General features: G+C 47.7%; 1 protein-coding gene across 1 annotated transcript in view; it reads left to right on the forward strand.

Annotated features, from left to right (window-relative positions):
• Window positions 1-606: 606 nt before the first annotated feature.
• Window positions 607-14,921, forward strand: part of LOC139753652 (CD82 antigen-like) — a 41,191-nt gene continuing 26,876 nt past the window's right edge. Inside the window, exon 1 of the mRNA XM_071670273.1 lies at window positions 607-1,361. Coding sequence (XP_071526374.1) covers window positions 1,269-1,361 — 93 coding nt within the window. The 5' untranslated portion in view covers window positions 607-1,268. The remainder of the gene's footprint in view (window positions 1,362-14,921) is intronic.

The following is a 14,921-nucleotide window of genomic DNA, read 5'->3' on the forward strand; positions in this document are numbered from 1 at the left end:
ACGACCACCTAATCTCTCTCTCTCTCTCTCTCTCTCTCTCTCTCTCTCTCTCTCTCTCTCTCTCTCTCTCTCTCTCTCTCTCTCTCTCTCTCTCTCTCTCTCTCTCTCTCTCTCTCTCTATCTCTCTGTCTATCTATCTATCTATCTATCTATCTATCTGTCTATCTATCTATCTATCTATCTCCATTTCACATTAACTTCCCAGAAGGCAGTATGTGCCATGGTCCCCTGGAGACTTCAATGCCCAGGTAGTGATCAACAGTGCTAAATGACTGAAGACCTACACATTCCACTGTGTCGCTGAACCCAAGTGTGTGTGTGTGTGTGTGTGGGGGGGGGGGGGGGGGGGTACGCGGTAAAGTAACCAGCTACCTGTGCAGGTGTGTGTTTGGGGGGCTGCCAGGGAGTAAGGCAAGTCGAAGGTCAAGCTGGACGTGAGGTGCGAGGAAGAACCTTGGCTCGCCATGAATGCCCCGGGTACCGTGCACTCACATTACTCTCACTCACCGTCACACTCACCCACTCACTCACCTGCTCGCTCACCAGCACGCATTACTCACACTTGGTGGGTGACTGGTGCGGAACCCATGTAGAGCGGCGGTGAGCGTGGGCGGCAGCCAGTCGCCCAACGGACGAGGCGCGTGCAGCACGTGACCCGTGCAGTTTGTCTCCTGTCGTTACCTGTTGTCTGGTGTGTATGAAAACCAACATCTGGGAGAATAATGTACATTGACAACAGCACAACAGTTGATGCACAACTACTGATGAAGGAGAGCGAACCAGGAGAAGTAAGAAGCTGTTGACCCCTCTGCCCCCTCATAGTGAAAGCTGAAGACGATCCACGTCTCGGTTACCGGGAGTGAAAAGTGGCTCTAAGACTGAGTAGAGGGCGCGCGCACCAGGCAGTGCTCGCCAGACCTCTGAGATGTGAGGTTGTGTCACTTCTCTCTCTGCAAGTCATCAGTGAACGTCTTATTCTTATACATTGCTGGGAATTGCGACATCACTCTTACGGCAAAAAGTTAAAAAAGAATTCGTGACCAAATTCTATTACAAATTATTTCATACAGTGAATATTACACCCAAAACTTTTACTTCACTAAAAGTTCAGCAACTTCAAGGCGTGTGTTAACCATCTACTGTGTGGTAGTCGGTAGAACAGTTCTAGCACGAGGCAGTGAAGAACGTGGCCTGTGTCGTCCACACCACACACTCCACCATCTAGCAAGTCCTGTGGTCGCTCGCTGTAAGCGGCCGGGAAAGAAAACATGAACCTACGGCGTCTGAACATGTTCAACACGGACAACAAGATGATAGGCTGGCTGCGGCACGTCCTCACTGCCATCTCCGTCCTCCTGTTTGTGAGTCAAATTCGAAGTTTTATTCACGATAGTTCTCTGGCAGTGCAAGCCTCGGCCCACATACTGTTACCCAGCGAGACACACTGAGTCTTACTTATGCCACATATGTATGTATGTGAGCTTATCCTCTGTGGTAACGCACGCTCCACACACACACACACACACACACACACACACACACACACACACTCTTTACCTCAAGTATTCACGCACTCCTTCCATGCTCTCACCACCCACTCTTTACCTGCTCTAGTCATGCACTCCTGGCACGCACTACCCCAGGTTGTCACTCAGGGTGACATACATCATACGATATGAATGTATTGTGTGAACACGTTGTTCTCAGAGTCGACATTATCCATGTGTTAGAAAAACGGCTTTAAATATAGATTTATGTAAACATACAATCGTAACACAAGTCCTTATATCATGTTATATTCACGTTAAAAAAAAGTCAGTAAATGGTAAAACCAAAAATTATTTTTCGTAGACCAGATTAAGTTTTTAAACATCATGGGAATAGGTTGGTCAAATGTTGGATTTAGTCGTTTATCTCAGGGGTTATACAGATAAACGCTCGTGTTAATTAACTGTAAAACGGAGATTTAACTTCACCATACACACTCTGCCTGAAACTGAACGATATTGTGTTAAAAAGTAAATAGTGAATAACAATTATTTTCAGTCTTTCCCCTAGACCGTTTCATTTCTTTAAACATCAACTTCATATTATATTTATCAATAGATACCTGACCGATGATTTACTGACTCATTCACTTTAAGATGAAATGCTGTTCCCAGATCAGCTCATGAAGTACTTGTCTCAGGTAGACAACATTTACCTCCAGTTTACAAAGTTTGATTCTCATTAATAACATTCATCACAACACTACCTGGGGAGAGGAGCTGGTGTTGAGTCTGAAGTGGGTAATGGGTGGAGCCACCGACCAGCGTACAGATGGTGGAGCCACCTGCAAAGTTGTACAGTGGGGGTGTCAGCCATCTGTCATGGTGTGCAGGCGGTGAAGCGACCTACCATGTTCTGCAGGTGGAATCACCTATCTACCATCGTACCAAACCCCGCACTCGGCCAGAACAGCGCCTTGCAGAGGGAGTGGAAGGCTGTCACGATCCCACCCCACTCACCATACCTGACGCAGGACGGTTGATATCAAGTGTCACCTTCAGCGAGAGCAATGTGTGGTCTGGTTGGCGACCCCAGGGTAGGGTGTCTGCCTCACTCCTGCTGTAAACACACTGGGAGGAGCAGGTGTGTCAGATGGTCCTGCTTCCTCCAGCAACTTATAACGGTAGCGTTCCCATAACCAAGTGACCCTTGCATGTTGCATAATTGTGAGGTAATAATCTATTGTTCACCAGAACCCCCCCCCACTCTCTCTCTCTCTCTCTCTCTCTCTCTCTCTCTCTCTCTCTCTCTCTCTCTCTCTCTCTCTCTCTCTCTCTCTCTTCTCTCTCTCCGTGAATATATATATATATATATATATATATATATATATATATATATATATATATATATATATATATATATATATATATATATATATATATATATATATATATATATATCATATCATATACGTCTCCCAGCTAGTTCCCAAATGGCGTTATATACAAAACATTTCTCTGAACACACCTGTCTTTTACATTCTACATCAGTAACCCCTTTGCCAAATGTCATGATCTCTCCTCCATTGGTATGCATGCATGTTTCCTCGAGCATGATCATGTCTAACATGTGTCGGATCATTCTACCCACAACATCCAGCTCTCAAGAGGACCCAGACATCTCACTTCCCCTGTCCCACCGTAATGACCCACCGTATTAATCCGCCATATTAATCCACCGTATTAATCCGCCGTATTAATCCGCCATATTAATCCGCCGTATTCATTTCTTTTTTCCCGCCCAATGTCCACGTATCCGCGTCAGGAAAATGTTTTACCCTCATAAACGTTCAGTCCCAAGTTGTCCCAGCAGACTGTGACACCCTGGGCCCTACAAGATAATGCTGCTCAACACTTTCCTCTCTCTTCGTCTAACTAGAACCTAACTCGTGTTAATGGCTTCCGGCTCTCTCTTTAATTATTCGAAAATGAGACGCAATGTGTGTTATGCTGGTCCAGTGTACCATGTGCTGTATTGGTCTAGTGTATCTTGTATTCTGTTGGTCCAACGTGCCGTGTGCAATGTTCGTCCAGGGTACCCCATGCCATATATATATATATATATATATATATATATATATATATATATATATATATATATATATATATATATATATATATATATATATATATATATATATATATATATATATATATATATATTGAGGGCTCCAGACACGGACAAAAATCCACATCAAGGCCGGGCATTAACTGAAATTTAGAGATAATCATTAAGAGGAAAAAGAAAAGACAAGGGAAAGTGTTTACGAACTTTTGAGGACGTGAAAGACCTGTCTTCTGAAATGTGCCAGGTCGCACACACACACACACACACACACACACACACATATATATATATATATATATATATATATATATATATATATATATATATATATATATATATATATATATATATATATATATATATATATATATATATATATATATATATATATATATCAGAATTAAAGTAGAACATTTTTTTTATATACTTTGATATAACTCTTCATAAGTTGATTAATCTTTCGTGTTGAGTTTTTAAAACTTTGTGAACACAATGTTTTCAAAGATGAATGTGGGTACGGTCGGTCTTAGTGTGTTCTTGCTGCTGGCTACCAGTCTTACGTCAGACAATGGCCACTGAGGCAAGAAAAACAAGACGGCCTTGTTTACCTTTTGACATGATGATGTCACCTTCTGGTAACTGAATTTTCATCATCATGCATTGTTTTATCTCAGGCTCGGTCGGTCGGTCCTTCATGCGACTACTGAAAAAAAGAGACCGTAAATATTTAATCAAAATACCACTGCAGCGTTTATTACAATATTGACATAAATAAAAATACAACATGTTTACGTTAGGAAACAACACATGAGACTGGACAAATAATGAGGTTGTACGATCCTAAGCAACGGGAAAGGCTAGAAGCTATTCATGTGTACACATACACACAAGCACACGAAACATTAGTAAGGTTCATGGCAGATGTTGCTTCTCGAAGAATAAAAGACTCGCGAGGACCATTAATGCATGAACGTCTCTTAGTTTCCCACGACGATAAGGAGGGGAGTGGGACCCGAACCTGAGACCCTCGCCCACTGGTCTGGTGACGAGGCTCCTGGTGTGGACCGTGTGGTCTGGTGACGAGGCTCCTGGTGTGGACCGTGTGGTTTGGTGACGAGGCTCTGGGGTGGACCGTGTGGTCTGGTGACAAGGCTCCGCGGTGGACCGTGTGGCTGGTGACGAGGCTCCGGGGTGGACCGTGTGGCTGGTGACGAGGCTCCGGGGTGGACCGTGTGGTCTGGTGACGAGGCTCTGGTGTGGACCGTGTGGTCTGGTGACGAGGCTCCGGGTGTGGACCGTGTGGCTGGTGACGAGGCTCCTGGTGTGGACCGTGTGGCTGGTGACGAGGCTCCGGGGTGGACCGTGTGGTCTGGTGACGAGGCTCTGGGGTGGACCGTGTGGTCTGGTGACGAGGCTCCGGGGTGGACCGTGTGGTCTGGTGACGAGGCTCCGCGGTGGACCGTGTGGCTGGTGACGAGGCTCCGGGGTGGACCGTGTGGCTGGTGACGAGGCTCCGGGGTGGACCGTGTGGTCTGGTGACGAGGCTCCTGGTGTGGACAGTGTGGTTTGGTGACGAGGCTCCGGGGTGGACCGTGTGGCTGGTGACGAGGCTCCGGGGTGGACCGTGTGGCTGGTGACGAGGCTCCGGGGTGGACCGTGTGGTCTGGTGACGAGGCTCCGGGGTGGACCGTGTGGTCTGGTGACGAGGCTCCGGGGTGGACCGTGTGGTCTGGTGACGAGGCTCCGGGGTGGACCGTGTGGCTGGTGACGAGGCTCCGGGGTGGACCGTGTGGCTGGTGACGAGGCTCCGGGGTGGACAGTGTGGCAGGTGACGAGGCTCCGGGGTGGAGAGTGTGGCTGGTGACGAGGCTCCGGGGTGGACCGTGTGGTCTGGTTACGAGGCTCCGGGGTGGACCGTGTGGTCTGGTGACGAGGCTCCGGGGTGGACCGTGTGGTCTGGTGACGAGGCTCCGGGGTGGACCGTGTGGTCTGGTGACGAGGCTCCGGGGTGGATCGTGTGGCTGGTGACGAGGCTCCGGGGTGGAGAGTGTGGCTGGTGACGAGGCTCCGGGGTGGACAGTGTGGCAGGTGACGAGGCTCCGGGGTGGATCGTGTGGCTGGTGACGAGGCTCCGGGGTGGACCGTGTGGTCTGGTGACGAGGCTCCGGGGTGGATCGTGTGGCTGGTGACGAGGCTCCTGGGTGGAGAGTGTGGCTGGTGACGAGGCTCCGTGGTGGACCGTGTGGCTGGTGACGAGGCTCCGGGGTGGACAGTGTGGCAGGTGACGAGGCTCCGGGGTGGATCGTGTGGTCTGGTGACGAGGCTCCGGGGTGGATCGTGTGGCTGGTGACGAGGCTCCGGGGTGGACCGTGTGGTCTGGTGACGAGGCTCCGGGGTGGACCGTGTGGTCTGGTGACGAGGCTCCGGGGTGGAGAGTGTGGCTGGTGACGAGGCTCCGGGGTGGACAGTGTGGCGGGTGACGTGGCTCCGGGGTGGACCGTGTGGCAGGTGACGAGGCTCCGGGGTGGACCGTGCTCAGTGTTGCTGATCCATCTGTCGGAGAAGCTGTTGCTCACGTGACACTGTGTACACGACGTGTCAGTGGTGGCGGGCGTGTAGCCTGCTGTCAGGCGGTGAGAATGAACTGGCCTGGAGGTCTGGCTCCCGCCAGGCGTAACACCACCTCACGTGTGGTAAACTAACACAGGTTGTAACATACGATACCACACGTCACTGTTCTCTCTGTACACTGCACCACTGAGAGATACATTGCGGTGTAAGACTGTGAAATACACACAGAGTGGTCGATATCAACGACGACGTCGGATTTATGTGTACAGATATATACCTTACCTTGCCTTTCTACCCCAAGATTATATGTGGGACTCCCGCAGCGCTCAGGCGGGACCACAGGTCAAGAGGTGTGTGTGTGTGTGTGTGTGTGTGTGTGTGTGTGTGTGTGTGTGTGTGTGTGTGTGCGTGTGTATCAGGTAAATGTAGGGGAAGGTGTTCAGTGTTGTCAGTATGGAAGTTGTATCGTGGCATGAGGGTCCTATGAAACGATGATCTGTGCTGTACACACACACACACACACACACACACACACACACACACACACACACACATATATATATATATATATATATATATATATATATATATATATATATATATATATATATATATATATATATATATATATATATATATAGGGAAACACAAAAAGATGAAAGATAACATCCCACTGTAACATTTGGTTGAGGAATGATAATCGTTATAATCGGTGTTCAGGGTGAAGACCTCGCTGAAGAAAGCTCCCTCAGACGCTCCTGTTCTTCCTGAACTCCCACCCTCACCAGGAGAACTCCCTCAGACGCTCCTGTTCTTCCTGAACTCCCTCCCTCACCAGGAGAACTCCCTCAGACGCTCCTGTTCTCCCTGAACTCCCTCCCTCACCAGGAGAACTCCCTCAGACGCTCCTGCTCTCCCTGAACTCCCACCCTCACCAGGAGAACTCCCTCAGACGCTCCTGTTCAACACAGTGACTGAGCACAGTACGATCATCACGGGAAAATGTGATAAGAAGATAACACTCTGGCCTTTAACTCCGTCACCAAGACCGCTAGACGTGGGCTTATATTTGGTGTAAGTGATCTTAGAATTACTTTAATATTCGTAAATTACAATATCAATGCAATTACTTTTATTCATTAAAAACTAAGGTACAATTACAATTTAGAATATCACTCCGAATATAAACCACTGGTGATTACTACAGAGGAATGGCTCGAACTATTATGAAGTTAAAAAAATTCTCGTTCTTCTATTTCGATATAATCATAAATAACAGTAAGAATAACATCAGTATTTGCAATGATAATTATAAGATAAGTGATAATTTTCCTGGAGTATGAACTTGTCCAGGAACGCCTGACTTTCTTTTGGCAGACGAGAAAGCAGCTGGATGTGTTGGTGTTTGCTTGGAAAGTGGCCGACCCTCAGGGGTGAAGGCATGACTAAATCGTTTTCTCCTCGGAACTGCTAGTCTTTGGATATCTCTTTCTCCTCATGTCTATCCCTCTTCTCTGAGCACTAATGCCGCCAAGAGTCAGGTCTACAAACACCTGCGAATCTGATGCTTACTCGCCTTTCCCTTCTCTATTTCTTTCATCCAAGGTGGCTTCTGACTGGAGCATGTTTTGCCCGTGTCATGTCTGTCACAATGGAAAACAATCTGTGGACATCATACGGCAGGACCTGACCTGGACAAGCAGGAGCAGGCTACACCCGCCACCACATGTGTTCAGAAACTGTTGGATGAGAGAACGTAACACCTCCTGTGCGGCCTTCTGCTGTGACGCTCATCGTTGTTGACAGTCATGCATCCACTGGCCGCCCGGGGTCGAACGCATACGTTCGAATCCTGTTGAGACAGTCGGTCCACAGTCAGCCCAGTTGTTCATCATGCCATTAGGACTGGTCACTAAAATGGTTACCCGGCTGAGGATAGGGTATATTGATGGTAGACTTGTATATGAATGGTAGTGATTTCAAGATATCGTGACAGGAACCTCTCATTATAACGTATAAGAATGAAGTCACTACTGACGCACTGGTGGACCTATAGATAGCGGGCCGCTGTGCTTACTGTGTGGAGCAAAGGAGAAGCGTCTGTCTGATGTTGTGACTGTGGCAGAGACCAGTGTGGTGATCATGCCAGTGCCTGCTGACCAGTGTGCTGATCATGCCAGTGCCTGCTGACCAGTGTGCTGATCATGCCAGTGCCTGCTGACCAGTGTGGTGAGGGGCAGGGCAGTAAACTGAAAGCTAAAAGTACCTCCACCTTGGCGTGGTGACCTGTGAGCAGTGTGGTGACCAGATGGGCTGAGGGTACCACACCATCTGGTGGCCACAGACACACCCATCGTCACACAACACTAACCCAGTCACGGGTGCATCACCCGTCCGGAGCCTCGTGCACACGGCTGCGGCCCGCCTAATGAAGCAGACGCTCAGGATCCCTCGCTACTTAGTAACTTGTGCAGCGTCGGCCAGACGGCCTGAGTCTCCGCAGGTCAGCAGAGGACACACTTCCTCCCGCCACTTGTGGTCGCCAGACCCGTACGCACAGTAGCGCCAGCTGCCCTGGTTTGTGACCCAAATGTCGACTGATCGTACTGTCATCACCACTCATCCTATTTGCATATCAGCTGTTATGCAAATAGATCAATATCGATAGATTTTCATTATTCATGACACATGCGTCTTTCCGCGGGACTGCTTCAAAATATGACAGTTACAAATTTGACATAGATTAAATTTGATGTATAGACCTTTTGACCCGGTCACACACTACCACCTGTACACCAACAACAGCTGGTATTGTCTGAAAGATAGGCAGTGTGGGGTCGTGTCAGGGTCACCTGATGGTACGGTGGACAAAGGTCATTATCCCCTCACCAGCTGTGTCACTTCCCCTGTCCGGCTCATGAAATCTAGATCTTTGCCGTTTCCTTCCAGACCATCCGTGCTTGTATCATAACTTTTAACTACAGGATTATAACCTGGCCCTGAGGTAGTGTTGGAAGGGTCACCTGGCCCTGAGGTAGTGTTGGAAGGGTCACCTGGCCCTGAGGTAGTGTTGGAAGGGTCACCTTGCCCTGGACAGGATATTGGAAGGGTCGCTTAGCCCACTGGACTCGGTGACCCTGTTGTTTGCCTCCTGACTGCCGCTCTTCCTTCTGCTCATCACTTGTGAGGAACAATCCTCTGAAATCCTTCACTTTGGCAAGCTTCTGAGAATGCAGCAGTTCTCTGTTCCTACATTTCCTAGGACCGTCCCTACGCGGCTGGTGCCGACCGGGGGTAAGCGCCTCACACACAAACGTCTACAACCACAAGATACACTCTGATTGATGCACGGGTCTGTACAGCACGGAATAGAATGCAGTTCTATCTTTTTGTTATGGCATCAGAATATTTTGTGTTCATATCCGGTAACATCATGAATTCCGTCACTACACCTCAGACAGGGCCTGGTGGTGGGCCACTCACACTCTGGTGTTTGTTTGATCGTGATGAAATGTATCAAGAAAAGAAAATAAGTCGCAAAATTCTTCAATCACATGAAACAGATTCACCTGCAGTCTTCCCCACTTAACACTTCACATTGTTCTTGCGTTGTGTGTGTGTGTGTGTGTGTGTGTGTGTGTGTGTGTGTGTGTGTGTGTAATGTAAAGGCTTCTTCCATAACCTCTTCATCCGTACATAAAACACTTTCCTCCACACAAATGAGAACCATAATCCCAGCCAGACCTGGGCGTCACTCTGCACCTCTCCTCCTCACCCTCCACCACACCACCACAACCTGTCACATGGTCTGTACGACCCCATCATCCTCGTCTCCCAGATCATGCCTACGAGCTCCCAGGTGGCCCATGTGCATTCCGAGGTGCCACCTGTCGTATTGTGTGGCGTGCAGTGACGCGGGCTGCAGCTTGCGGCCAGGCAGAGGTAGCGGGACGTAAGCTACTGTGTTGTGTGGTGGGCTGGTGAGCGGGTCAAGCCCACCCGAGCTCCACCTCGCGACCCATGGCTTCTCCAGCCAACCCAGACACGGCAGAGGGAGAACCCTATCAATCACACAACAAGAAATACTCCTATCACTCTGAAATCCCGAGGCATATCAAAGCTTTAGTGATGCAAACTAACATGATAATGTATCAAACAGGTAAATATTTCACTTGGGATCTCCAATGATCTGGATTAATGTCTAGAAAATCAAACTATCCAGCTGGCAGAGTTGACGTGCCCGAGCCAACTGACACCTGCAGGAAAGCATTCTGTTGACGAAGCTCACTTAACAACCTGTGTTGTGGTCTGGTTCCCGAGAGCCGCAGCCGTGCAGGTATGGTGCTCATAAACAAGAGATTTTCCTTCGTGTACCACAGATGTTCTGTCCTTGATATTGGTCTGCATGAACTTCTGGTTGCCAAGAGAGAGAGTACGTCAACCACGAAATGATATCCCCAGATAACTGATATTTCAGAGGAGTGAAGAACTGCTGCAGCCTCATTACTTAGACATATTTGTAAATGTATAGAAAAAGTAACTTTAAAGATCATATAATGAATTTACCTAAGGTTTCGATGACAGACTGTGAGCCCTGACGTCAGACTCTCGCACTAAGTGTGACCTGACAGCAGGTTTACCCCTGTTGTCATTACCAGCCACTGAAGATGAGGTGTTCACGGGAAGCATGATAGGCAGGTGGCTGTGTCGAGGTCCTGCCAGCGAACACACAACCTGCGAACAACATCAGACACGATGACTGGTCTTGATACAACGTCTCCATGACAGAAGCCAACCTGTAGACCTCCATGCTAGTCCCTCTGACCAGGTGGCAGTTCCTCTGACCAGGTGGCCGTCCTACTGACCACCTTAGGCCGCAGTGTTAGTGAGCTACAACATCAGAAGGACAGAGATAAAAACAAAAGCAACTTCTTCAAGCATAACCTTGAAGGAGACATCCGGCCAACCGCTACATACCCGGGGTACCCCCTGAGGAACCCAACCCTTGTATACCTGAGGTATCCCCCGAGGAAACAAACCTCTGTATACCCGGGGTATACCCTGAGGAAGGCCAGTGACGTCATAGTACTCATGGGCTAAGAACCCGAGAAACACATGTACACAAACACTAGAGCCATAACAGACTACCCCTTAGGCCTCTGCATCCTGCATCCTTGTGAAACCTTGAAGAGGGACCAAAAGACGTAGTTAACTAGACCATTCAACTGTGCTTAAATGCAATCTAGCGTTGCTTCGTGATAATGAGTCGATTGGTAAGTGTGTCCCTCGGCATTACCTAGGTGGAGATTATGGGGAGGGGAGAGGTTACTAAGGAGAGCAGATGGGGTGTGTGGGGTGATGAATGAGGGAAGAGGAGAGTGTGGTCAGAGTGGAGGAAAGTTGTCAGCGCGGGAGGTGAGGTGTGAAGTAGTAGTTGGCAACACGTCAGGACGCTACGGAGAAAGTCAACCACATCGTGAGGTGGTTCGAAGCTGTACAGAGTAGGTAGCCCTCCCTACACCTACAGTACTGTCGACATTCCTCTCACCGTATGGCGGGCGCAGCGTGCGTGATACTGAAGGATTGATCTGTTCGTTGTCTTCGTCAGTTCCTCCGGTCGTCCGTGGTCATGAATCATGCCTGGACCTGCAACACATGTTGGGTCACGACTTGAAAAGTCATACTCAGATGTTCACGATATTTTAGATGGCTGTTTCCCAGAACTTAGAAAAATAATGATTAAAGACTCATAACTCTAGTATGAAATTGCGATTAAATCAGAATTTAAACTGGCTCATAACTTGAAGAACATTCATTCCTCAGCCATTTAATACATTAGTTCTTGATATTTTCCAAATAGTATTTCCTCCCAGTCCATTTTACTCCCAGTAACTGCTGCAGACCTGACGACACAAGTGTTCCATGGAACAACCTTCTTGTATTGTTCAATGTTACGGCCCTAAGTCGCAACATCTTGCACTTTGTACTATGTGTGTGTGTGTGTGTGTGTGTGTGTGTGTGTGTGTGTGTGTGTGTGTGTGTGTGTGTGTTACATTGCCTCGTGAAATCAGTGTGCGAGGAAAGGTTACTTCATCACCAGTCACAGCACAACGGCCAGCGTTGAGTATCGTCGGTAAAGACTATATACATGAACGTAAACAATACCCAGCAACCGCTTTCAAAGGTCAACATAACAATAACAAACTTTTCAAATCACATTAAAATATAGATGAATATCGGCTGCTATGGGAGACTAGGTGAGGGTTTCATCAGTTGATATTTTACATCAATAAGCACCAAATTTTCCCTCATTTTCTTAACCCGTACCAACATCGCGTTATCAAGTGACATGGAATGTAATACAGTACTTCAGATCACGTTCCGCTACTGCTAATTTGTTGTTCTGATGCCAAAAAGAAAAATATCACTCAGTACCTAAAACCATTTGCATCGTTTGGCTTGAAGTGCTTCTTTAGTAAACAAGTTTGATGTCAGATGACGCCAAGGAATCATGTTGTTGTCTGTCTCGCCTCACAGTTACAGAATGCTGCTCGGTCCCACTAGGACTCAGTCTCCGCTTCTTGCTGCGCTGAACCTTTCATAATGGTGTTTTCAATGTTGTTTCCATATCATTCTGGTCCTGCAAACAGGTCGATGGTATCCTTATAAAGCCATTTTGGGGGGTACCTTCTTGCCTCGATCTTTCTCATATGACCGTACAATATCAAGTGTTCCCCCTCATTCTGTTGCTCCATGTTCTTGTCACCCCACCTTGCTCTCCTCTCACGCAATGTACCATCCATAAAAACATGACAACTGAATAACCCGTGACATTACACAACCCTGACGCACCCAACATTCTTTTTTCCTTTTGATGTTTTAATGGCCAAGGTAAAGCTTAAGGTTGACAGAGAGGCTGGAGGCTGTCATGTGACATGCACACACCAGCCTGAGCCAGGTACCCACTTACTGACTATCCTTAAGGGGAGGACTTGGTGTGAGCCGATTGCCGTGTTCAGGATTCGAATTTATGCTGGCCCGACTCCAGGCAGACCTGTGCTGACTCACATAATCAACCCGAACCACCACATCATGGAGGCCCGTGTGTGTGTGTGTGTGTGTGTGTGTGTGTGTGTGTGTGTAATCACTTATTTGTACGCATTGGGGAGAGAGTTTCACTCTCGTGAGGTCCCCTCCTAATACTTTCTGAATAATCAAGAAGACAAAAATTTTTCCCTTGCCTGAGTTCATAGTTTCCAATCCACCCATCCAGCACAACTCCAGTATTTCTCAACCTACTTGTTGACCAGAGTCTTTCCCAGCCTCTGATCATGGCTTCTGTTAACTCTGGTGGTGCTCCTCGTGAAGACCTCTTTCTTGCCACCATCATCCACTTGATTAAAGAACTTGCAAGCTGATACCAGGTCACCCCTCTCTCTTCTCTCCTCCAAGGTGGACAGCTATGTAGCCCTCAACCTTTCACTGTAGCTCAGCTCTCTTAAATTCAGATATCATCTTTATTGCTGTTCTCTGGACTCTTTCGATCATATATTTGTGTTTCCTCAGGTGCGTTGATTAGAGCTGAGGGGTATAATCCAGTTTCGGTTTACTATATGTAGTGTGTGTGTGTGTGTGTGTGTGTGTGTTACAGCTGTAAGCTGTGACGCTCACGAACCTCTACAAGAAACAAATAAATTATGCAACCCTCAAGACCTCACGGGCAATACTTTGTTCTCTCTCGCTGAGGCTACCAGCAGCAGCCTTGATCGTTCTTAGTATAATAAACCAGCAGATCCGGGCTCTCGCCTACTAGCTCCTGCAGAAATTCCACCTCAAATGTATGACAAAGATTCAGTCGAATGCAGACGCTGACCAGCTGGACACTGACCTTTGAATTCGGACTTGCACTGAGCAGACGCTCCGACAACAACGTTGTTTTCCTCTTTATACGTCTCATACTTCCGGCAACCTTCCCGCTCACCAGCAACATATGTTTTGGAAATGAATCAGCACAGCAATTTCTCTCCTACAAAGAAGATTAAGATTTCATTGGTACCTGTATGTAGGGGTCAGTCATCATGCGTCTGTGACAGAACTGCCTTTTTATAGTATAAACAAAGGCGGGTTTTAGGCAACAGAGCCTTGCGTTCTTAGTCATCTGAAGCTTCGTAAAATGTGGAGTTGATAATGAAATTACCATTACTGTGATAATGGTAGGCAATGCCATTCTGATTATTCTTTATCTTAAGCCCTGCGGAACACAAGACGAACGCGTCATACACTAAGCATTGGCTTCTCTTGAATGTTAGCCAACGTTCACTGACCTAACTTTGCCAGTTTTCCATGACACGACACCAGTTGCGTTGTCTGTATCACTAGTTGCCTCTTTAAGCTCCGACCTAAATCAGTTTGTTTTTTTTCAGATCAGTTATGTCGTAAGGCTTACGCGCAAATGTACCTAAACCAGCTTAACCCACTCTGGCTTATCCAGTGTTATCATGGGTTTAATCAAGTTATCAATGTAGGACGATTACCAAGCAGGCTACTAACAGCGCAGTTCAGTCAGTATTATTGCTATGCAGTTTCCTATGACGTTGCTTATTTCTGGGGCTAGTTTTTTCTTCGCGAGCGAGCCATTTTCACTGGAAAAGTTATTTCGTCATCCACTGTTTTCGTGAGTCATTTCCAAGTAGCCGTAGTGCCACGTCGTTGGCGTGAGGACGTGGTACCGGGCG

The sequence above is a fragment of the Panulirus ornatus genome, chromosome 15 (genome assembly GCF_036320965.1).
Source record: "Panulirus ornatus isolate Po-2019 chromosome 15, ASM3632096v1, whole genome shotgun sequence".
Lineage (NCBI taxonomy): Eukaryota > Metazoa > Arthropoda > Malacostraca > Decapoda > Palinuridae > Panulirus > Panulirus ornatus.